General features: G+C 55.6%; 1 protein-coding gene across 3 annotated transcripts in view; it reads left to right on the forward strand.

The window, feature by feature from the left end:
• The window catches only part of DUSP22 (dual specificity phosphatase 22), a 47,680-nt gene extending 22,761 nt beyond the window's left edge, over nucleotides 1–24,919 (forward strand). For 2 of the 3 annotated variants that reach the window (XM_018039023.1, XM_018039025.1), the window contains exons 4-7: nucleotides 9,006–9,055; nucleotides 17,303–17,377; nucleotides 19,508–19,679; nucleotides 20,311–21,458. In XM_018039023.1, coding sequence (XP_017894512.1) covers nucleotides 9,006–9,055; nucleotides 17,303–17,377; nucleotides 19,508–19,679; nucleotides 20,311–20,493 — 480 coding nt within the window. In that variant the 3' untranslated portion in view covers nucleotides 20,494–21,458. Of the gene's footprint in view, nucleotides 1–9,005; nucleotides 9,056–17,302; nucleotides 17,378–19,507; nucleotides 19,680–20,310; nucleotides 21,459–22,193 lie in introns of those variants that run through there. The other variant, XM_018039024.1, reaches the window with a different exon arrangement.

The following is a 25,119-nucleotide window of genomic DNA, read 5'->3' on the forward strand; positions in this document are numbered from 1 at the left end:
TCTCCACCAGCTCTGCCCTCTCGTCCGAGGGAAGACGAGTGAGTGCGTGGTGAGGGGGCGGCGGCTGCTGCAGCCCTGGCTGCCAGAGTGGACGCTGTGCGTCTGGGTCTGAGTGGGAGCCTCCTCCTCTGGAGCGCCAGCTGTGGACCTTGTCCCAGCTACAGGAACCGCGGAGCCTAAGAAAGGAGAGGCCGTCCAGCGTTGCTCGCCTAGCTGGGACGGATGCTCCCCGGACCCGTGTGGTTGCCTGGGATCCGGGGCAGCAGAGTGGAGCCCGGACCTCAGCTTCGGCCTTCTGGTCTGGGGAATGGTCCTTAAGCCAAGACATTTAAAGGTCATTGCAGAATGTGCTGGCTCTCAGAGTAGTCGGGGCCTGGCGATGATGGGCCTGGTCCAGCCTGAATTTACCTGTTCAACCAGACCAGTCCCCCAGCCTCCAGGTGGAAGCCACACCCAGATCCACAGATGGACCCAAAGCGACTGAAGTCAGGCTGCATCCATACAGACGCCCTGACTCGCTCTCCCAACTCGTGCGCCTGAGCTGACCCCTCCCCACGCTCCTGCTGCAGCCCCTGCACTCGCTCGGGCTTCTTGACCAGTGCTTTCCACCAGGCATCTTTAGGTCCTGCCCACCCCAGGGACCGCTGGCCTCCCCACACTGTTCTCCCCCTGTGCCCACTGCGAGAGGATGCAGCTGTCAAAGTAAAAATAGCCGTCAGATTGCTTTCAGTGGCAGCTGGTGGGGAGGGAGGGAGGGCTTGGTGAAGACTGCCCTTCAAGGAAGGCATGGGACGCTGATCAGCCTTAGAGCCGAGTGAAGAAGCCCCCGGTCCTGTTGGGGGCTGGGCACCCACACTGCAGTGGGACCCATGCGCCAGGGAGCTCAGTGGCCTCTGACCCCCACACATACCCCCCTCAGAGAGAGAGGACGCACTTCCTGATGCCCAGGGGAGGCGGGAGTCATGGGCTCAAGTACTGGCCGGCACCGTGTTTGTGTGTCCTGATCTGACCCTGCCCCCACAGGACTGGCCAGCTGCCAGGCTGGGGACAGCACCCTGCTCTGGGTCTGTGTTTGCTCACCCTTTTGGGGGTCTAATCCCACTTGGAGGATGCGACGTCATGCCCAAGGGACCTGGAATGCTGCTTAGGAAAAACTGCTCAAGTTCTGAGGCTCGGTAACGCGCTGGAGGACGTGCGGCAACCTGTAGGAAGGTCTCGTCCCATCGCGAGGGGTGGAGTCTGGACTCAGGGGCTCAGTTACCTGTGAAAGGGGCACAAACAACATCCCAAATGCTCTGCTCCTCCCCGAGGCAGGAGCCAGCACCGTCCTTCCTGCAGAAGGTGAGAATGGTGGGCCTCGTGTAGTCCAGGCGGCTGGCACATGATCCTCCAGGCCCCGCTGCCTCTCTGCAGCCTGATCTGTGCTGGCAACAACACATGCCTTGTTCCTTCACCAGCACTTCCAGCCACTCAGCATGTCACACATTGAATCTTATCTCCTTGTTTAAAAGAGTCCTGTGCCGGAAGGAATCCCCTCGGCTCCTCTTTCTAGGGAGTGAGACGCGGGGCTGAGCACGAGCGGTAGTTTGGAGTCGGGCGACCCCGCTGTGTCCCCATGCCTCCCGCACGAGAGACGAGCTCCCGGTTGTCACGGGACTATGGGAAGCGTCTCCATCTGAGCAGGGCTCGGCACATGTCCGTCAAGGGCCAAGTGGTGAGTGCATCAGGGTGCTCTCTGCCTCCCCTCTCACCTGTGTCGTGACAGGAGCCACGGGCGGCACGCAGATGGCAGGCGAGGCTATGTCCCGATGCACGTGGGCCTGTGTGTCAGCTCCGGTCCTCATGGCTGGGTGGCAGGGTTCTCAGCAGGCACACCTCAGTGACAGAGCCTGCGTGTTCCTGGAGCCCGCATCAGGCTTGAAGCTTGGGGCTACTGCGTCCCCAGTGCAATGCACACCTGAAAAGTCCTGAGCACCCAGCCTGCCTCCACTGCAGGGACGTTTTTCCGCTGTTAGTGGGTCCGGCCCATGCGTCCCGTGGAGCCATTCAGAGCACACAGGACACGCACATGGAGGCTGTCGGGCTGCCTGGCTGGGGCTGTGCATCCTGCCGGCCACAAGGATGCTGGCTCCCTGGACACAGGCTCTCAAGGCACGCAGGAGTTTAAGATCCGGAAATGGATCCCCTCCCTTCTTTCAGTGACCCATTATTGATGATGGCTGGAGAGAGAGGACCTAGGCTGCAGCAAGAACCGAGCAAGGACCCAGCTTGACGGGGATGGCCTGGCGGGGAGCCCGATCCTCTCACGCCAACACTGTCCTGTCCCAGCGGCAGTTAGGGCAGTCTCTAGAGTCCGCCTGGGGCAGAGAAGCAAGGCAAGGAGGGCTTTCTGAGGAAGCATCCCGCCCCCCAGACTCCTGAGGGAGAGAAGGACCCACAGGACCTCGGGAGCACAGGACGCCTGAGACACGGGCAGCCAGGCGGTGGGCTAGGCGAGCTGTGGGGGGGAGGGGGATGGCGTTGTGATGGGGCTTGGGAGGGTCTTCTTCGCTTTGCTGACGGGCTGTTTGACCAGCCAAGATGGACAGCTAGATGAAGCTCCGCCTTTGCATCTTTTACAGTGGACTGTCCACTGATCACTCCCACAGAGAGCTTCATCACGGCAACCGTCAGCGTGGCCATGTAGAGTCAGCACCTGTTAGGTGACCCTGTAGAATTGCTCGGTTTGGCGAGATTTTGCCTAAACTGTTCCGTTTTCAAGAGTCACGTCAGGCACACCCCCCAGCAGGAAGAACCCAGAAGAGGGTTGGGTGGTATGGCTCGCGTGGCCTCCCCATTGCCCACCCGTGAGGCCCAAGGAGCTCGGACACACCGACTGTGCCCACTTTAGCAAAAGGAGTTTGAGCAAAAATGAGCACTTGGCTTCTCCATCTGTGGACCTGGCCAGTCAAATGCATGTCATCTTTTGACTAACCTGAAAGAAGCCAACAGGTGCTGGAGGGCTCTCATTTGCATCTTCTCTCACAAAATCAAACTGAAGGCTAAATCTTGTCTCTCCACTCTGACCTTCCCACCCCTCCCCACCCACCGGGCACCACAGAGTTCTTGGAAGTTGTTATTTGTGGTAGAGTTTCCTAAATTTAGCCGGCGCAGAACAATCAGTGGCCAACGGGGACGTTAAGAAAATGCATCGTCAGTTTAGAGCCGGGACTTCAGACGTTGTATGTGCAGCTAAGGGAGGATTGCCTTCTGCGTGGCTTTCTACAGTAGTTTCTCCGAGACTTTTGCTGGGGTATCAGCAGCTAAACAGAGAGGTGGTGGGACCCCGCCCTCTGGACCTCCCCTGCTCAGTGTTTCATGCTGGTATCCAGATGCAGTCTCTGCGCATATAATTTGTGCTATTTCTCCTTAAAACGCTAGCTGGGGACAGTTCTTAAACTGAGGAGAAATACTAGTCAACGTGCCAGGACTTGGGTCTGGCTTCCACGTATATGAATGATCTGGGCATCCACGTGGGCTTTCTCCACAGTGAGACTCTGCCAGGGTAGGGGGGCGGGTGAGCAGTAACAGACTGCGGGGCTGTCAAGCCTGGCCCGTCTGTCCGTAAGCAGTTTCAGGTCAGCAGTTGCCATCTTTTGGGCCTATGACCTTTAAGAGTGTGCCCAGACTGATTTTTTCAGGGTTTACCTACCTTTAGGTTTATATAAAAGTTCAGAAGCTGTCAAATTCATAGGGAAAGTAGAAGGGTCTGAGGGGCTGAGGCAGGGTGGGAGTTAGGGTTTAGTGGGGAAAGTTTTCGGGAAGATGAAAATGTTCTAGAGACAGGTGGTGGGAATGTGGGCGAGCACACGCAATGCCAGTGAGCTGTGCGCGTAAAAGGGTTGATCCTATGTCACGCAGATTATACCGCACAACAAGTGGAGACCGCGTCTCAAGGAGACGGACTTTTTTAAATTAGGGGGCTTGTTTCTGATCAGGTGTGAGACAGTTCAAGCTGGATTCTTTCTGGTTTTCTGCCTCTGCCCTGGACTCAGCGTTCTGGGTGAAACTAGCTCTCCTGGGGTCTCAGCGTGTTTTCTCAGACTCTGCAGTGCAGCCACCACGCGAGCGGTCGAAGGAAACCTGGTCTTTTCGGGGGACCCCGTGCACACCCATTCTGCTGCCGACACTGCCTGGGAGAAATGAGAAAGCGAGGCTTCTGATTATGTAGTTTTGCCTGTATTTCCCCATATCCATCCCATAGGAGTTCCTTCGCCTCCCACTGACGTTTCCTCGTAGGTTGTAGGTAGGCACAAAGGAGTTGTGTTTTCTAAGGGGTCTCCGTTAGCCTTCCTGGGAGAGAGAAGACAGCTCTGCAGGGCTTGACTTTCCTTTGAAAAGTAAAACGTCAGCAAGGTTCTTCAGAAGACTCTTACTTATGATGTTTCAGAAAGAAAAAGGCAGTGAGTTTTAGAAATTGTACTTGAAACAAGCGAGAGTTTGATCCCTTTACTAGTCCTGAAATCAGACCCTTGGCCCTGCTTTTCAAGTACTTGCCTATGTATCATTTTAAGTATCATCTTTAGTTTCAGGCCCCAAGAAAGGCGAAAACCCTACTCTTGGTGGTTACTGTGCTTGTTGAAACAGAAAACTGAAAAGTATTAGAACTTTTGAGAATATAGTTAGAAAGCTCTAACCTTTTGTTCAAGATGAGCCTCTGGAATGCTTTCTGAACTTTCTTCTCACTCAAGTGCTAATTCCTGCTTCTTTTAAAACCTAACACAGAAGCTTCATCCAAAACGCTGTCCTTGGCAACCCCGCCTCACTCTGCCTTCTTCCCTGTATTTCCCTACGTTGTGCCACACTAACTGATGCCACTTGCATTGTGAACATTCAGCACATACGTTTTTTGCCTTTTCTTCCCTCTGGCTCCCATTTTGTCAGTATTGATGCCATTCTCAGGACATGTGAGGACATTCAAAGTGTCATGGAGCCCAGGGAAACCTGTCTTTGCACTTCAGGGCCGCTCTCTACACTGATGGTCTGTAACTTGACATTTATCAGCTCCAAAAAAGCTTAATGTTAGTTGCCTTTCCACCAATCACTTTTTGGAAATACTGAATTTTTATTTATTTGGTAAGAATTTTATTTCAAAAAACATAATTGATTTTAGGGTTTTTAAAATAATAGGGGTCATATGAGGGAGGAAATGCCACCTAACGAATGCTATAATAATGGAAATATTGGTGCTGTTTCTATTACGAGCTTCTCAGACTGCTGTAGAGTTTTGCCCTACAGTAAGATGCCCTTTCTCTTTTGCTAAACTTACCATAGCTTAGCTAAACACACCATGGCCCTTATTCCTGTCTCTGCGAACTCCAGCACTACAGAGTGGGCCTTTGTTTAGGTCCAAGCAGATGAAGAGTCTATTCCAAATCACCCTGGAACATTTGCAGAGCCCTGTCCTCTAATACTGGATAATCTCGAGTGTGTCCAGCGTTCTTGTGAGCGCGGAGGCCCTTCAGCCAGTCACCCTGGAACATTTGCAGAGCCCTGTCCTCTAATACTGGATAATCTCGAGTGTGTCCAGCTTTGTTGTGAGCGCGGAGGCCCTTCAGGCTGCCGGCACCCTGGCTGCTTTCTGAATTAGTAACTAACTGAACTGTACACGTGTGCAGGCATCACAAGCCTTCTTTCAGGCACCTCATGCTCTGCACTCTGGCCTCCAAGGAGATGCTTTGTGCTTTGTTAATGACTAAGCCAGGATAAGCAGACGTCCTGGGTGGTGCGCACTGGAGCCTTTGGGGCAGTTTTGGCCCCTTTCTTCGCTCCATGTGCATGGTTTGCTCCCTTCGTGCTGGAGGTCACGGTGCGCGGCTGGGGAGGGCGGGCTGGAGGCTGACACCTGTGCCCCCTGCACGGTGTGGCTCTGGTTCTCATGGCCACCAGAATAAGGCTTGCATTTCACAATAGCTTTCTTTCCTTCTGCTCTGCTTATAACAGGTCTTCACCGTGTTCTCATCATTCACCAGACATCAGTAAGGACCTGCAGTGTGCCAGGCGTCGTTCCAGGGAAGGCTATTATTGTTGTCATTGTCTTTGAGAGAACAAGAACTTACCTTTCCTATTTTCTGTGCCGTTCTTTGAAGCAGAGGGTCCCCAGATTTGTGGCCAGGGCTGCGTGTGCCTCCGCAGATGCGTCACAGACGGGATGCCGTAGCAGCCACACGCCCATCCCAGCTGGCCCGGCTGAGGGCCCCGCGGGGCCAGGAGCAGTCTCAGCCTCTGTGGGGCCAGAGGGGGGGCGCCCTGGGCCACGTTGCCTGGTTTTCTCCTGCTGTGTGGGGCCGGCCCCTTTCCCTTTGTGCCTCAGGTACCACCAAGGGGAAGGAGACCCCGTCAGGGAACCTCGAAGAAGCGGAGTGCGTCCGGCACACCACGCTGGCGTCGAGCGTGGGCCGAGAGCTGTTCAGCCGCCTCCTTCTCTTCCTCTGCTCCATTTCCCTCTCTCCTCCAGATGCATGGGCTGGGCTGGCCCTGGATTCTGCTGGAATCGAGGGGCTGTTGGTTGGAACATGTAGCGGGAGCTGTCGCCTTGGTTGCTAGGTGCCAGGTACCAGGACCCTCTGCGTGTGGCCGGGTAGCCAGCCGCTCAGAGCAGCGGCGCCAGGAGCACGGGAAGTGGAGGCCCTGGAGGACCGGCCGGCAGGGAGCGGGGGACTCGTGTGGGAGGGGGCATCTCCCAAGCTTCTGGGCCCGATCCACAGCCAGCCCTCCCTCGGGAGCAGGAGGGAAAGAGTGAGCAGGTCGTTTCAGTGGAGGATTATGAGCTGATCAGCGAGCGCGTCTACGCCACGGCTTGTGTGGCCTCGGTGAGGGAAGGCGTGAAATGACGCCTCCAACAGTATCGTTTCCTTTTCGCTTCTCCTTCTCTTTAAATCGGGGCTCTCGACGTCTGTGGTCAGGAGGTGCGTTAGAACTTCAGGCAGTTGCCTCGCTTTTTCCAGTGGAACAGAGGAGCCCAGGGAGAGGGGACAGACAGAGGCAGGAGACAGCGGGCGTTGGAGGGAGGCGGGCAGCCTGTGGCTCACGTTCTTCCCTGCAGCTGACCTTGCGTTTCCCCTTCGCCTGTGGGGCGTTTGGCCCCCTGTGATGTGCGGCTCTGTGGATGAGTAGCAATAAAACTCATCTTCTTTAAAACCCAGAAGGCCTTTGTTAGAAGGTATAATGATTGACTCAAAATTTAAAATGTGTGTATGTGAGAGAGAGAGATAAGCAGGAAAAATGTTGTTTCTGGCCTCTCTAATGGTTGGAGACAGGCAGGGGAATTGTGTCCCCTAACCCTGGTGACTCATTTGAAAAGACCCTGATGCTGGGAAAGGTTGAAGGTGGGAGGAGAAGCGGATGACAGAGATGGTAGAGCGGCATCACTGACTCGATGGACATGAGTTTGAGTAAATTCCGGGAGCTGGTGATGGACAGGGAGGCTGGCATGCTGCAGCCCATGGGGTTGCAAAGAGTTGGACACGACTGAGCGACTGAACTGAACTGAACTGAACCCTGGTCTTAGTTGCAGACAACAGTTTCCACTCTGAGCCATGTCAGCAGAAAGGGGCCTTTTAAGAAAAAGTCCAGGCTTGTGGTCTCCTCAGAAGAGCTGGACAGACAGGCTGTCTTCTGAAGCTCCAGGGACAACATGCAGGCCACAGGGCACAACTGCCCGTGGTGACCTGCTGCCACGCCCACCCGGCACTCCCCACCCAGGGCCTGACTCACAGCACGCCATCACGACAGGGCTTCCGTTCCTCCCTGCCCAGGCCGCCACCTGCACCTGCCGAACAGGTGCTCGTCACCTGTCTGACTCTTCCCGTGACCCGTGTCCAAATCTGCCTCAAGCAGGTGTGTCAGACGATGAAACCAGGTCCCAGGTCTGCACCCCAACAGCAGAGGTTGAGAGACAGTCCGTGTAGCTTCTGTGTTGGAGGGTGGGGTCTACAGCACCAAGGGCCACGTTCTCCTTACAAGGCAGCACTGGCTAGCACAGCACGAAAGCCCCTGAGCGTGTGAGCCGACGCTGCAGTTTCAGTGCCAACTGCAGGAGTGCAGAGAACTTAGAAATGATAGTCTGGCTTAAATGCTGAGGGACTCGTGGTTGTCAGCACGACGGCTCCATGTATTTCTCCTTCATGTACTCTCAGGTTGGCTACTTTTCGAGTTTCTGGTATGTCCCCCCCATTGATTTTTTATGACATGGTGGCTATATTCTGTTTGATTAGGCTATCATGAGAAAAAGGTTTAAAAGTGGTTTATTCATTAATAAGTCTTCATGGAGCCATATTGCTTTGAAAAGTTTGCTGAGATTTCTGAACTCTGTACTTTCACCTGACACTGTAGAGTTTTGGAACTGTACCTTAAGTCCCTTCAAAGAAGAGGTCTTATTAAAATTCGAGTTCAGCATGATTTTTATAGCATGAATTTGCATAAACATTTTTATAGATTTTTATAGTGAACAATATGAAGTTCATTTTTTTTTCAAACTGAGTCGTTCTTGTAAAGAAATTATTTGGGATATAAACTTTTACAAGCAAAACAAATCATTTGCAGAGTGTGAAGGTCCAAGCGCTTCTCCAGTGACTTATGCTCTCCCTGTCCTGGGACTGACACACAGCGCGTCGCCATGACGAGGATTCTGTTCTCAGTGCTTCCTTGCTGGCCATTCAGGGTCTCCAGCGAAACATTTAAAAATGGAGAATATGAACGTCATCGGAGGGGATAGTTTTGAAACTCAGCAAGTGGACACTTACTGAGAAGTACTCTGATTATTTCGCTTTTCATGTGCATATGGTCATGGAAAGTAACCAGGAACCTTAATTAAAGTTTCCCCCCAGTTCCTTGGCAACAAAGGATGAGTGAAAAACTTCTCCTTTTTATTTTTTATATTTTGACCCGAGTAAATAGTTCCTTTAAATATGTTTCTCCACTAAGTATCATCTTTTTATTTTATATATTTTTTTGTCATTCCACAGGGGGTTAAATACCTGTGCATTCCAGCAGCGGATTCACCATCTCAAAACCTGTAAGTTGGTTTCTTTCTGTATTATTTGGACATGTTAAAGGGAAAGGACGTGCAGTCACAGAGCAGAGGAACCTTGGTGCCTGGCAGCTGCCCTGCTGCGAACAGGAGGCCCTCCAAGCCTGAGCTCCGGGAGGCTGGCCCTTCCACTGAGCAGCTCTGGCGGTGTGTGTGTAAGGGACTCATTTTGTGAAGGGTGTCTCAGACCATGCTTTAGCATGCTCACCTTTCCCTGTAGGCTGTTGCATTCTGTGCGATAGAAGCAGAACGTGAGCCACAAATGCAAGCTACACATGTAATTGTAAATTTTCTAGGGACCACATTAAAAAGTGAGAAAGAGAGAGGTCACAACGATTTGAATAGTACGTTGTGTTCAACTCAGCATACCCAAAAGTACAGCCAGTGCAACATGTGCTCAGCATTTTACGGATGAGACATTTTACATCATTTTATTCATACTAAGTCTTCAAAACCTGGGGCGCTGTTTACGCTAACAGCACTTTCCATCTGGACCAGCTCTGTCTCAAATGTCCAGCAGCCCCACGTGGCCAGTGGCTACCCCAGGGGCCAGAGTACTTGGGAAGCTTGTCTGAGTTGAGAGACCAGGCTTTTCTGATTAGGAAGGTCCTGCCCTCTCCTTCCCACAGCTGGAAGCATCTCCATCCAAGGAGAGAGTCATAATCGCTCTCCTTTCCAGATCCCCGTGGTCATGTGAGGCCCGTGGGGCTGGGTTTGGGTGGATGGGGGACAGGGATCACAGACCCACGAGGTAACAGCTGGGACACCACCCTGCTTGGTGTCTGGAGGTAATGTGGGCCAGTTGACTTTTTCCTGAGCCTGGATTTGAGCCAGACAGCTGAGAGGCTCAGGAGCTGAGGTCATGGCTGTCCCAAACGTCCATCGACCAACTCGTTTTTGCTGCCTGTTTTCAGTCAGACACAAGGACCCTTCCAGATGACACATAGCTGTGTTTCAGCAGGAAGAGCCTGTGTAGTTTGAGGGTTGGGGGAGTCCAAGAGCTTGTCAGCATTCAGCTTTCGTGGCTCTCAAGCTCTATTGCCTACAAGTCCTATATTACAGAAATGTAGACCGTAAAAAACGTACCCCCTGAAGGTTGTCCACTGCTGAACATCAGCCAGCCTTGGTTTTCCACTGCTGGAGAGCAGAGACATCTCAGGTTATGCCAGAATTTTGTGAGATCCTACCTGTTTGGAGAAGAGGGAAGCATAGTCAGATAGGCTGATGTGGGGAAGACCAGGGGTTGGGGCAGGGCGGGTGGTGCAGGTCAGACCAGGAAGGGGCAGAGGAGCCTGGGTGAGGGGCAGCCGTTCCCACCCAAGGTCGTGTTCCCACACTGACTTTCCATGTTTCATAGGAAAAGTCCATCTTTAAGACTGAAGATGACAGAGGAAAGACTTTAGAGGGTCACTAGGAAAACAGTAGTAGCCTGGATATGGGAGGAGGAGAAGTATCAGAGAACTTCCTTGGTTACTAGTCGTGTCGAGAAACAGAAGTGGTTGGAGGGCATGGTGTGTACGGAAGGAAGTGAGCCACTGCCTTTCTCTCGAGACCACAGCAATCTTCTGCCCATGTTTTGGTGGCTATTTTTAGAATGGTTGCTCTGGTCTTATCTCAAACTGAGATTCTGACATGCTGTTGAACTTGTCAATACCTGACTGGCATTCTGACTGTTGGGAGGAGTCTGATTGCCGCACCCCTCGGCATTTGTATTCAGGGCAGATGGCCGCTGTGCTTGGACCACCCTGCCTGCCAGGACTCTCCAGCTTTGGTGCTTTGGAGGGGGCAGCACTGGGCTTGATGTCCAGGGGTGAGGACCCCGACCCTGCCCTGTGCAGACATTAGAAATCTCAGGTTCAAGGCCAGCTCCATCAGCCTTGGGCAGGTCGTTCTAAGGCCCCTGAGCCCCAGTTCTCTCATCTGCAAAGGCCTGCCTTAAGCATTTGTGGAGATGAGGCCATGTGTGGAAGTCTTCTCTGTGACCTCCAAGCACTTTTGAAAACAAGAGTGTGTTTTTGGTCAGAGTGCATTGGTGTGGCCTGAGAGTCACAGGAAGGGCCATTCTGGTGCTCGGGAGGATGTGCCCCAGGAAGGCCAGGGACTGAGGCTGCCGTAGCCTGTCCCCTGACTTCTGGCATCTCCTGGGTCTGCTCAAATCTTCTGGCAAAACCAGCCCAGCGACAGTCAACCTGGGCCCAGAGGACTAGCTCGTAAGATTTGAACTGGTTCTCTCCTGTCCTGAACATGTACAGAGGTCTTGTAAGATGTGTGATTCGCCTTATTTTAACTCTTTGCTTGTATCTGGATGAGAGGGTGGTCGACAGGTGTGTGCTGCAGTTGGAAAAGGGGGTCCAGACCATAATTCATCAGAAACGGCAGTATGCTCATAGGCTCGCAGGCATGTGGGTGAGTCTTTGGGGAAATGTTTATTTTTGGTCCATATAATAGCAGAGCTTACACACAAGCAAGGCTTTGGGTGCACAAGTGTTCATGGCTCTGTAAATGCGTCTTGCTTCAGTGAAGTTCTGTGAAGATAGTGAAGGGAGGCTTGGAATTCGAGTGCAGTTCATATCTGAAGAGACAGCCTATGGAACACCTTGAGTTTCTCCTTGCCTGTTACAGGTGCTTCATTGGAAAGCACAGCCTGCACTTTACCGGTGAGCATGAGTCCGCGACGCAGAAAGTCTACGAACACTGACAAGCAGAGCCCTTGACTGTGTGGCCTCCTCCCTGAGCTCGTTACTTACCAGATAGGGGAGCTTGTGAAGGCTGACCATAAGCCTTCAGTTTCTATATCCCTAGCCAGTGTAGACAGTCAGGACACAAAGCCTCCTCAGGCTCTGGGACCTGGCTAGAACCAGGGCCCTTCAGGTGAGCAGTTTCTTCTTGGTGCCTAAGAGTTCTTACATTCAGGGACAAAATACATTCTAGAAAACTGTATTGCTTATTCAAACAGATTTTAAAAGTTGTTTCCAACTTAGGCTAGGATTTAAGGTTAGTGCCCTAAATCTTTCCCCATGCATCCCTGGAGGAACCCTTCTTGCTGCCCACGTCAGTCAGAAGGCCATGGCCTTTGGAGAATAACCGCTTTCAGTCGCTGCAGAGGCTCCAGAAAGGTCAGTTTCCTGGCTTGGCCATCTCCTCACAAACCCCCCTCTGATCTTCCAGGAACTTAAATTGCAGAAACCTGGTTTGAGATGACAGTTAACACACAGAATTTTAGCTCGGTTCCCCCAACCACCCTGCCTCGCAAAGTCAGGAAACATGAAAGTTCAAGGTCTCACAGTGGCGACAACCCCAACCCAGGCCAGTGTGTTCTGCTTGATTTGCAGAATCAGAGGCATCTAGGCTTTGTCTCAGACACACACACCTCCTGCCAGTGGCCGACGTGCAGTGGTTGAGTGAACCGAGGCTTCTGGGAGTGTTTGCTTTTGCTTTCTCTGTGTGCTTCCTCGGGCGAGTCATTGTAACCTCATTCTCTCCTCTGTGAAAAGTCTATCTCACACAATTTCTGTAGCTTTAGGTGAGGTGGTAAAAGTGCTTACAGACCCTAAGTGTCTCCAAAGAATTAGCTTCCATTTCCCGCTTATTCAGGAAAGGAGTGTTCACGTGTCTTGAGAGTGAGTGGTTGGAAGTATCGCTGCTTATTCATTCTTGTTTTAATATTTTTCAAATTGGTTCCTGTATTTAGACACCATAAGAGAAGGGTTATCATTTTGTCTTCTTTGAGGAGCTGGCAGGTTTGCATCTTCACAGCAGAGCCTTGATGACAACAGAGGCTTGAGAGTCAAGCAGGGTCTAAATTTCTTGGGGTTTTTGTGGGGAGAAGAGGCGTCAGTGAAGCAGAGAGCTTGTAATAAGCAGCAGTAGACCCTCCTTGTCTGTCCCACCTCCTGTCTTTTTGTGTGTGTTTTCTTTAGTTTAGCTCGTGTCTCTTGTACTTCCAGCTCTCTTTTTCTCTCATTTACATTTTTCTTTAATGTTAAAAAGCAGTTTTGCAAGATCAGAGGTAGGTGGGCCCTGGAGTACTGTCCTATTTCCAGACAGAAATGCACATACGTAACTCCTGAGGACTTTGTAGCAGAAAGGAGAAATGTGTAGAAACTATGTGTTGCTTTCTTTGTAAGATTTCACCTATTCAACTTAAAAACCTAGTTTTTAGTCTTAGACTGTCTCTTGCTTTTTGGGGGTGAAACTGTTCTTTGTGAAATGAAGAGACAGTAGGTGGTAGAGAGGGTTTTTTGTTTAATTCTTTCTAAAACGACCTTATCTGGCACGCTGACATGCACACCACGCGTGCTTCACCTGACTTCGCTCAAGTGTCGGCGGTGCAGGAAACGTAGGGCTCGGGGACTCCTCGACAGAAGCACGTTGAAGGCCGCGAGGTCTGCCCGGTGGGGAAGTGTCTCTGTCCTGCTCACCTCGGCTGCGGTGAGAGCTGCACGGTCAGTGCAGGGCCCCGGGGATGGCGCCAGGGCTGGACGGCTCTACAGGAAGAAGAGCTCGCTGACCTGAGCCCACCCTCCAGAGCCGGTGCCCAGGAGAACACGCCACCCACGTGCTTTGTTTTCAGCATCTTTTCTGAGGAAAAACCCCTGAGGATGCTGGCCTTTCCTGGGCTTTTTCTCCTTTGCTTTCCTATACACATACTGTACACACTTGTGTACATACTTGTACACACACATGCACACATGTACACATGCTGTGCACACACACTTTTGGACTCTGACGAGGGTCAGGAGAAGCAGCCTGGTCTGTCTCTGCTGGCTTTGGGGTAGCCCAGCTGCCCACATGGTGCTGAGCCAGACCTCCCCCAAGCAGAGTCCTTCCCGCCACAGACCCCTCAGTGGGGGCCACAGCCCACAGGTCCTGCCATCTTGGAGTGAGAAGTGACTGTTCAGGTTCAGAGGATGCGCATGGCATGGCGTGGCATGGCTGTGCGGCCCCGTGAAGGTCAGGAAGACCCTGCTGGCTTTGCTCTTGGCCTCTGGGTAGATGCCCTGGCCATGAGGAGGGCCAGCACTGACCACAGAGGAGGAGCCAGGGGTGGTGGCCACTGCCGGGCTGTTTGCCAGCCCCACGGAGGACAGCACTCGCCAGGCCCACAGGTCTGCTGCGCTGATGGAGCTGCACACTCACGTGGGCATGCTTCCTGTGGGTGCACCCTGCCGGCTCTCCCCTGACCGAGCGCACCCCACATCTCCGTGCAGAAGTAAAGGGACAACGTGGAGACCAGGAATAGGGAACCTGCCGCCTGTGGGGGTGTGATTCCATCTGGGCTTCTGCTTTGATCTGGGGTTGAGCAATGCGAGGCCTGAGCCCTGGGGATTTCCCGCGATGGGGGAGGGGCTGCAGTGACCAGGCCTTGGCTCCCGTCATGAGCTTCCTCGGAAATGACCCACCCTGGGGGCCCCGAAAATGCCTGCCTCCTGGCTTTCCTTGGAAGAGGCGCTTCTAGGAATGTCTTGTCTGGCGCGGCCTCATGCCCAGTCCTGTCCATGAGTCAGGTTTCACGGCGGGGCTCTGAGCAGGCCCTCCGTCAGTGTCCTGACTCTCCTGCCCTCATTCCGACACGGTGGTGGGCAGGAGCCATATGTGGGCTTTTCCTGGACTTGACGCCTGATGCAGACAGAGGTGACGGAAGAAAGGCCAGTGGGACCCTCCTCTCGCTTCCTCGTCTGGGGCCCCTCACATGCTTGCTCTGGGCTCAGGTCAGTCTGCTGACCACACCCCCTCCCTAGAGGTTCAGGAAGGAGGCTCAGCTGTCATCTGTGCAAGACGTCAGTGACCTCACAGGGCCGACACGTCCACAGGACAAGTCTCTGGCCTGGCGTGGCCTTCACGGTGTATTCTGAGGCCACCCATGTCCTTCACAAGCTCAGGCTACTGTGTCTCGTCTCCTGACTCCCTCTTCCGTTGCTGGTAGGAGGCCCGTCCCGCCCACGGAGGACCACAGAGCGTGGGCTGCAGTGTGGCGAGTCCTCTCGGGAACCCTGGTGCTGCAGCGTGGCTGGCCTGAGAGACAGACGCCTACCCTCGGCAGCCAGCTATAGCAGGCATGGGCCTGGGGTCTGGGCACACGGCCCGGCTGTGGACCTACAGTCAGAGCTGCCTGTCTGCAGGGGAGGCCGTGGTCGGCGGAGCCACTCCTCGGCCACAGGAGAGGCTCAGTGTCCTTAAATTGTGCACTTGTTGATGTCAGGTAGATGGTGCTTGGCTGTACATAGCAGGATTGACAGTCTTTTAAGTTATAAAGACATTGATTTACTTCGCTCCCTGCCCAAGACGCACAGGGCAAGTGCTCCGGGTCTGGGCAGTAGCTCCCAGAGCCCCCGTTGCACCCTGAGGCCTGTCGCCTGTGGTCACAGGGCAGCTGGCACAGCTTTGGGCACCAGCTGGCCACCCAGCACCCTACAGGAAGCCTGAGGCAGAGACCCTCCTTTTGTCAGGAAGGGAGCCCTACTGGAGCCCAGTCCCAGCCTCCCCTCTGCTTCTCTACGGCTGGAACTGCTTGGAAGATGGGAGCTTCTGACAGCCTGGGAGGGTGCAGACGGATGAGCCTCCCCCCTTGCCCCCTCCGCCCCCAGCCTCAGCACTTGCTATCAGAAGAGCTCATGCTCAAGGCGGGTTTTACCTGAGATACAGGATGGACGCACCCCACCCTGGACACTGTGCTCAGCACTGGGCAGCCTGGTCCCTGGGGCCACCGCACCCCTCCCTGCCCTCTGCCCGGCCCCTGCTCCAAGGTCTCTGCATGTCGGGGTCACCGCAGTGTCTTCCCTTGCTTGTCTTACACCACGTCGGTTTAGGGGTGGCGCTTTAGTGCCCAAGGTCGCCATGTGCACTCACCCTGCGAGCGTGTGTGCACAGGGAGGTCAGCAGAAACACCCCTCACCTCACCCTGCCTTGTGGTCTAGTTGGGTCTCCACTCAGAGTCTGGAGTCTGTGGCTGGGACCCTGGCCCCTCCGCACATGGTAGCCTCAGGCCATGTGAGAGATGCCTGCACCGAAGTCCTCTGTGCCTGCTGCCCAGATCCAGGACACTTAGCTTGCTGAGTTTCTTCTGCAGTCCACACCTGGCTGTGTCTGTGTGCCCCGCCTGAATCCCCTGTTCCTCAGATTCGTTCACCCGGTCAGCCTTCATGGAACCGCGGACCTGTGTGTGGCTGCGAACCACGTTCTATTCCTCTCTGAATCTCTCCAGGCTTAGCAGAGTCCCTGCTGCACACTCAGTGCTCAGTAGCTGGTGTGCTTTCAGTCCACGGGCAAAATCCACTTCAAGGCAGAAGACTTGGGAAAGCACAGGCTCTGTAGTTCCCCTCAGAGTTTTCCTCGACCCACCGCACGGTCTGGATGACACTGCTGGGAGTGAACCGGGGCGGGAGAAGAGGGCTGCTGAAAAGTGAAAGTGGCTCAGCCATGTTCGACTCTTGCGACCCTATGGACTGTAGCCCACCAGGCTCCTCTGTCCACGGGATTCTCCAGGCAAGAACACTGGAGTGGGTTGCCATTTCCTTCTCCAGGGGATCTTCCCAACCCAGGGATCGAACCTGGGTCTCCTGCACTGCAGGCGGACTCTTTACCGTCTGAGCCTCCGGGGAAGCCATAAAAGCTAAGGGTCCGGAGAAAAGATCGCAGGCTCACGGTCACGTGGGGCCTCAGAGTCTGCGAAGCCCCGTTGCTGTGTGTTTCTCTGTCCAGGCCTGTGAAGCCCAGTTCCCACTTCCCAGTAAAGCTGAGGGAAGACAGGTGACGTTTCCACACCACACGTTCAGTCAGACCCCTCGGGCTTGGGGGCTGCAGTTCTGCCCCAGCCTGGAGGATGGGCAGTCCAGACTTCCTCCCAAAAGGTCAGACGTGAACTGGAGAGCCCACACTGGGTGGGTACCTCCCTCACCTGGTGGGTGATGAGCAGGTCACTGTGGGGATCACCACCCTGCTGGGTGTTCAGGGGCCCAGACTGACCGTGGGGCTGGGCCGGACCTGCCCCCAACGTCCATGTGGCCCCTGCATGTTTCAGGGGTTCCTTGCAGAGAACTTCCAAAAATCCCAGTGGATGGGCCGTCCCCTCCCAGCCTCAGCACTGCGGGTCAGATTCAAAGCCCTGGACAGTGACTGGGATCTGGACCTGTGGACTCAAGACCTTTTCAAGAACCCTCAGCGGGTTTTTCTTTTCCTCATATGTTGACTAAAGTAGAGAGATGTCACTTCTCTCTTTTTTCCTCCCCACAGGACGCGACATTTCAAAGAAAGTATTAAATTCATCCATGAGTGCCGCCTCCAGGGCGAGGGCTGCCTGGTTCACTGGTACGTGTGTCCCTGCCCGACAGCGAGGGCCTGCTCTGCCCTGCTCAGGGTCTCCCTGAATGTCCAGCACCCACCCACCTCACCCCGGCTGCGTGTCAGCCATGGTTGGCTTTTGTGCAAAGAGAGCCAAACAGTTGTTCCTTCCTTGTCACTTAGCATTTTCATTTTCTCAGTTAGGTTTTTGCAGGGACTGTCAAGGTTACTGGAAGAAAGGAGCCCCTTTGCAAGCCTCTCCCAACATCCTTTCAGAACTTGGCTCTGCTCAGTAGCCATTCAAAGCACTGTTTCTTGCTGGAGAGTTTTGGCTGTATATGTGGGTGTTTAGCATTGTGTTACTGTCACACCAGAACAACCATCTCTCCTCCATTTACAGATTGGGGCTTTTATGTGTTTGGAGCTTGTACTTGGCTCTAAGCAGAGCTGAACAGACTTTTAAAATTCAGCAGGTCTATGCAGCTGTTGCCTGCATTCACACACCATGTGTGTGGTATAAACACATACACCTGTGTACACGTTCTGTGGTGAAGGCTGCTGCTGGGCGCAGACCCCAAGGACAGTGCCCCCCTCCTGGCACAGCCAAGCGCTCAGAGGCCTGCGGGCCCTCATTGCATCACTGCCAGCGCTCCTGTCATTAAAGCACAGATCAAACAGGCCCCCTCGCTCCTGAGTGAGGTTCATTCTGGGTTCACGAGGGAATCTCAGTCATCTGAGTTCCCCCAAGGAAGCTGCTGTTGCGGGGAAGGCTCTGCAGAGTCGCACAGCCCACCTCTGGGGGTGTTGCTGCCCCACGGAGGGCTGAGGGGCCCGCCGGGGGACCAGGGGAGCCTCATGGAACCCCCAGTCGGGCAGAGGGCACTGGGGAGACTGCCTGTTGTAACAGTGCTGTTCTGCAGTCTTATGCGCTTGAAACTGTGGATTTTCATTTTGCTTTTAAGAAGAGCAGGATGTGTAATCAACACAAAGGGCAGGTTTGTGAGGGTCCCTTGCATTTGCTCCAGCACTCTGCAGTGCAGCCAGAGCTGTTTTGCGGGGTGAACATCTCCCCAGCTGCACCCCAAGAGGATGTGAGTTTTTTAAAAGATTTATCAGTATTTCTGATATACAGCCCAAGGGAAGAACCACTACTTGAGAGTGGTTTTTATTGTTATTTATATTTGAATAAGTGCAGGGCTGATATTCTAGGAATTCGTGTTTCATTTGGTTGTGTCAATCTGAAGATAAGCTTTTCTAAAAATGAGAAATTTGCTGAACTTCCCCATCTTAAACCGTTGCTGAGCACTCCAAGTCTGACATAGCACAACCTCTCTGTGACCGCCTTAATTTGCATGCACATTTAAAATTGGCCCCCTTATTCAGCCTGCTGGAGAAAACTGGCCATTATCACCTGCAGAGCGTCCCCACCCCCACCCCCCAGAGCACGTGGAGTGTGCCACGCGGGTACTCTGCTTGGGTCTGTGGAGGAGATCAGAGAATGTTGGGTAAGGGCGTCTGTATTTAATGAGTTTTTTAAGTGATAACCACTATGTGCCTAAGAAAGTGTTAGTCACTCAGTCATGTCCGACTCTTTGCGATCTCATGAACTGTTGCCCAGAAGGCTCCTCTATCCATGAGATTTTCCAGGCAAGAATATTGGAGTGGGTTACCATTTCTTCCTCTAGGGGATCTTCCCAACCCAGGGATCAAACCCGGGTCTCTTCCACTGCAGACAGATTCTTTACTCTGAGCCACCAGGGAAGAGGTACCTAAGAAAATCAGACTTTAAAAGTGTGAAGCTGTCTGAATGGCTGTGGTTATAACTGACTTATTGCTGGGTTCCTGGATCCTTCAAGTTCCCAGATGTCCTCTCGCTACTTTTCTGTCCAGGGAACGGGGACTATCTGAAGGGGAGGTCAGGAGAAAGAGAATCATAACACGAAGTGTCTGGAGCCAGTAGACAGCCCACCGAGACTGAGGCCACGTGGGGGAGGAGTGCCCGAGACCCTAGTGTGGTAAAGCAGAGAGAGCTGGTATGCTTCCGAGTGATTTCCGAGGACGCACTGGCTAGCTGCCCACTCATAACCGAGGACAGGCAGCTTCCCAGATGAGTCCGCTGACTGCCCCTTGCCATACTGTATGGCTCTCAACTTGCAGCCTGGCGGGCGTCTCCAGGAGCGTGACCCTGGTGGTCGCCTATATCATGACGGTCACCGACTTTGGCTGGGAGGACGCCCTGCACACCGTGCGCGCAGGCCGGTCGTGTGCCAACCCCAACCTGGGCTTCCAGAAGCAGCTGCAGGAGTTTGAGGAGCTCCAGGTCCACCAGGTAACTGCACTCCACCTTCGCCCCCAGGCCGGATGGCTCACAGTCTCCCTCCAGCCTCTCGCGGCCTTGGCGCCCAGAGCTGACTGAGGCCACGTGCAGGCCCCCCACCGCTGAGTGAGGGCGCGGGGCAGGCCGGTGAGGGCGCCAGCTGGTGAGGGCGCCAGCTGGTGAGGGCGCCAGCTGGTGAGGGCGCCAGCTGGTGAGGGCGCCAGCTGGTGAGGGCGCCAGCTGGTGAGGGCGCCAGCTGGTGAGGGCGCCGGGCGGGCCTGTGAGGGCGCGGGGGTCCGGGCCGGTGAGGGCGGGGGGGGGGGGGGGGGGGGGGGGGGGGGGGGGGGGGGGGGGGGGGGGGGGGGGGGTCCGGGCCGGTGAGGGCAGCGGGCGGGCCTGTGAGGGCGCGGGGGTCCGGGCCGGTGAGGGCGCGGGGGTCCGGGCCTGTGAGGGCGCGGGGGTCCGGGCCTGTGAGGGCGCGGGGGTCCGGGCCGGTGAGGGCGCGGGGGTCCGGGCCTGTGAGGGCGCGGGGGTCCGGGCCGGTGAGGGCAGCGGGCGGGCCTGTGAGGGCGCGGGGGTCCGGGCCTGTGAGGGCGCGGGGGTCCGGGCCGCGCCGGGTGACGCCCCGCTGTCGCCTCCCCAGTTCCGCCAGTGGCTGAGGGAGGAGTACGGCGAGAGCCCGCTGCGGGACGCCGAGGAGGCCAGGCGCATTCTGGGTAAATACAAGGAGCAGGGGCGCGCGGAGCCCCCGGCGGGCGCGCGGCGCTGGGCCGGCCTGCTGGGCCCGCCCCCGCTGGCCTACGGCAGCTACGCCCCGGAGACTTAGCGAGCGCCGCTGATGCCTTCCGCCGGCCTCTCGTCGCTGCCTGGCCTGAGGACCGGACGCGGGTGTCCAGTGGATCCAGGCTCCTCTTGAGAGCCCCCAGCCGCTCCCCCAGCTTCTGTGCTGCCAGACTCTGCTGACTGTCATGCCCACGGGCGAGCCCGGTGTGTGTGACACGGGGGTGTGTGTGACACAGGTGTGTGTACACAAGTGTGCAGGGTGTGTGTAACACGGGTGTGATGTGTGTGTACACAGGTGTGGGATATGTGTGTGAGACATGGGTGTGGTATGGGTGTGACAGCACATTTGCACACAGGTGTGTGTGACACGGGGGTGTGTGCACATGGGGGTGTATACACATGGGGGTGTGTACATGGATGGGGGTGTATACATGGATGTGTGTGACACGGGGGTGTGCATGTTGGGGTATCATCATGAAGGCCACACTCCCCAGACTGATCTCGTGGCCTTTCCTCGTCTGAGACCCACTGGGCGGCATCGGGAGGTGACTGTGGAGAAGCTCTTCTCCAGAGCATCCTGGGCCTGCAAGCAGACAGCGAGGAAACCCCCTGCGGGGGTTACCCCGCGGGGGCAGCCTCCTGAGGGTGGTCCTGGGGTGTGGAGGGGTAAGCAAGCCTCCCTCTTGCCAGCCCTGCTCAGCCCTGCCCTTCTCAGAGTCCCACTTGACTCTGTCCACCTGCACTGGTGTGGTGTGGGGAGCACCCCAGACGCCCGCCCTCAGCTCTCGTCCAGCTCCTCCCTCCCGGCCTGCTGCCGCCCTCTTCCTGGGCCTCTTCGCAAGGCATGCATGCACCTTTGGGATTTGGGAAGAAAGAGTAGTTATCAGGCACGGTCACAGTTTGCATTTACGAATATGTTTAAATGCCTGTGAACTCATTAAGCAACCTATGTCTGCCATGGATGTGAGATGATCTCAGCTACCTCATTAAATGGTCTCTGAAAAGCTGTTTCTCGTCTTTCCAGTTGTCTCTGCAGCCTTGTGCTAAAGTGTGTGGTCGCAGTTGCTTTGGAAGCCAGAGGGAGAGGAGTGCGTCTCTGGGCTGTTCGAAGCTTCCGACTCGGGCTTTGGGAGCGCCTGGTGGTGGGTGATTCTGACGCCGGGCTGTGCTGGGTGAGACCCACAGTGTGGCCTTGGGTGTGGCCCTTTGTGTCGACCCACGTGGTTTAAGCACTCAGAGCTATGCGAAAAAACATGCTCAGCCTCTCCCTATAAAGCTTTCTCTGAACCCCACCACGGAAGGAACCCTGAGTAAGAACAGCTTTCCCTGCCTTCAAAGGGTGGGCCCAGATGAACCCCTGGGCCCCACACGTGTGCAGAGGGCAGGCCCAGATGAAGCCCTGGGGGCCCGCACGTGTGCAGAGGGCAGGCCCAGATGAACCCCTGGGCCCCTACATGTGTGCAGAGAATGGGCCCAGTGAGCCCTGCGGGCCCCACAAGTGTGCAAACCCCAGCTGGACCGCGGGGAAGGGAAGCCTGGCTGCGAGTTCCCCACCAATAGCCGAGACAGTTTGCTCTAAAGTAATTTTTTCCTTAAGCCAAAAAGGAATGTGACTGTGTGAACAGGAGTGTCCAGGAATCAGCGTGAGTGCTTCAGTGCCTGCTTAGCGTGAGTGCCCGGACGCACTCTTGCCCCTGAAATGCTGTCTCAGGGCTTGCCGCCTGTGGCGTTCTTTCTCCACAGCTGCCCCAGGCATTCCGAAGTCCTGGCCCTTTCTCGGAAGACCATAGCGCACCTGAGACACTGCCAGAGCTTAGGTGCTGCCGGAAGAAGAGCAACCAGAGTCCAGCTTAGGTGTCCAGACGCCGTGTGCGAGCACGCACTTCGTTGCTCCACGCTGGGAGCTACGCACCCTCTTTGACAGGAGAACAATTTTGGCCTAATTCCTTGTTTGCTGGAAGCTGTGCTGCCCCCAGGCTGTCTCAGGGCCCTGCCGGGCGCACCCTGCTCCTCGGGACTGTCTCTCGGGCTGTGTGGCCCCAGGCACCTCCCCATCCTCAGCCCAGGTATGGAGCCCACATGCTCCTGCCACGGGCACCACGAGGCGGGTTTGGGGGCTGCTCTGCTGTGTTAAGGCCACTGCCCTCCTCCAGAAGGGAGTGTGCTGGCACCAGGAGACGAGGGCTCCCTTCCCTGAGCAGCGGGTGCCCTGTGAGCAGGGGGACATTGGAGAGGGGGTGCGCCGGGCTCCTCAGGGACTTCCCCTCATTCCAAGCTCAGCTTCAATCCAAGAATGTTAACTGGTGTGGACAGCAGTTTAAGACAGTTTCCCAGTGTTTTCTCATCTAACTAGCGGGGGGTAGGGGGCGCGGGGGTTGGGTGGAAGGAAATGTGATTTTTGCTTAAAGGAGAGGTTTGGCTAAATGGAGGCAATTGAGGGCTCGTTGGCTGAGGGAGGCTTGGCCCTTGCCCTGAGTGTCCAAGGCCGACGCGCTCCTGCCACGGGCTCAGAGAGCACCCTGTGCCGGAGCAGGCCTGATAGGTGTGGGATGATGGGTGTTAAAAATGCTAATTCTGACTCGGCAGGCCTGCCCGGGGGACGCACAGGTGGTCCCTGTGTAGCTGCTGGGCCTTGAGGCCTGAGGGTCCCTTGGGACCCACCTGTGGGTGAGGGCAGGGGCAGAGCCTCGGAAGACCCGGGCTGAGCACAGGGCGTGAGGAAACAGCGGCAGGATGGCTCCTGTTGGGACCCCGCTGCTCGTGGCGCCAACAACAGCCGCCTAGTGACTGGTGCTCTGCAGGTCACACACTGCCCCGTGAAGCTTGTAAACCACAGAGCAGATATTTCATTCACTCGAGGCTCAGAGAGGCCAAGGAACTCACCGGAAACTGCAGATCTTAGTGCGCTTTGCCTGAGCCTGGTCTTCTTGTCCTGAGTCAGTGTCAGGGTGAGCGGGAGGAGGGAGCAGTGCCCCAACCCTCAGTCTCAGGGGCTTGTGAGGCTGGCCCAGGGCCCAGGGGAGCTGGCAGCCCCGTGTTCACTCTGAGCACAGCTTCCTGCCTGCTCCCCCAGCCTCTAAGGGGGGTGGTTTGGGGCGTGGTAGGTGGTAGGCAATTCCTGTCCTCACCAAACCTCATAGACATTTCCACTGGGATGGTGTTGACCACACTTAAATGTTAGAGGTAGAGGCCCTTCTCCATTGAAGCCCAGACAGGTATTTAGTTTACATGGAAGGGGAAGGTGACCCAACCTGCCTCAAGGCGGAGCAGGTCGTGGCCCTGGCAGCTTCCTTAGGCTCTCTTTTCTGTGATTTCCTCCAAACGCAGGTATGTCCAGCCTGGTCTCGGAACTGTGGCTGCTTCTCTTTGTTCAGTCTCTTGCTGGTTCGCTTGAGAAATGCTTGTCCATCCCGGTAGGCAGGATGCACAGACCCTCCCTGAGTCTCAGAAACAAAGGCTGGTGGTGCTGACAGTTGGGAAGCCCGCCATGAGCACTAGTGTAGGTGCTCCTGGCGCTCCGTTTGGGAGGAAACAGGCCATCCCGGCGCAGGGTGAGGGTCGTGTCCTGGGAAGGCGTCCCAGAAACGGAGGCTGGAGCCCAGGTGCGGGAGTGGCTGCACGGGGGAGGGGAGTCTGGCGGGGCCAGCACATACGCAGGAGAGAAGGCTCAGCCACTGTGTGGCATGCGCGGTGGTGACGGGGCAGACGCAGGCCCAGGCTCTCCGTCTGCATGGTGCTGCCATATAGCGACTCAATGAGCCCTGGAGCTGCAGGTCCGGTCCCAACATGGAGCCTTGTGAGCCTGTGGACGCCGTCCTGTGGACGCTGCGGGGGGCTTGCCAGGCGTTCTGGGCAAGCAGGCACTGTGATGGGTGTGGGGGAGGGTGGACAGGCCACGGTGGGGACTGCTCAGGGGGCCGCTATCACGGCTGTCCAGGTGATCGTCACAGCCCAGGGCGGGGCTGTGGGTGGAGATGAACAGGCCCAAGGGAGCCAGGGGGCTTAGGGAGGCTGAGGGTGGGCAGCTGCTCCGGGGCTGGGCCTCTGGGTCAGCCCTCTGGGTCGGCCTCTTCCGCAGTGGCCTCTACCTCGTTGAGGGCAGACTGAATGGGGCTGCCAGCCTGAGGGGTCGGCGGGGCTGCCCCCGCTGCGACCCAGCTTTGCAGACGAGGTGCTCAAGTCTGTCCATGAACCTGGAACTGACTCCCAGGAGCTAGACTTGTGATGATTAACATCCAATTTAGATATCCAATTTATTAATTTATTGTGAAAGAGAAAATACTGGGTTAATAAAGACTAATTTTACCCCCTAACTAGGTTGTCTTTCATTACCGGATTTTTGGGAGCCAGTGTGCTCTACACCTTAACAGACACGATGCTCTAAGTTAAATATATCTCAATAAAGCTGAGAAAAAGAGTAAAGCGTCTTGTGAACTGGTCCTGAGACATCACCCTGCCCTCCTGATGTGGTCCTGACAGATGCTGTTGCCGTAGCGCCCGGGAGCACCTGTGCAGCCTCCAGCCGCAGAGGTCTCTGTCTGGCCCCCGGCAGCCGCCCTGGTGCATGCTCCTCTGCCCACACTGGCTCTCTCAGGGTGCCTTTCTAACCTTTGTTAAGCAGGCTTCTTCCTGGCAACGGTCCCCGCAGGGCTTTATTATTTATGGCGTG

The sequence above is a fragment of the Capra hircus genome, chromosome 23 (assembly GCF_001704415.2).
Source record: "Capra hircus breed San Clemente chromosome 23, ASM170441v1, whole genome shotgun sequence".
NCBI classification, from domain to species: Eukaryota; Metazoa; Chordata; class Mammalia; order Artiodactyla; family Bovidae; genus Capra; species Capra hircus.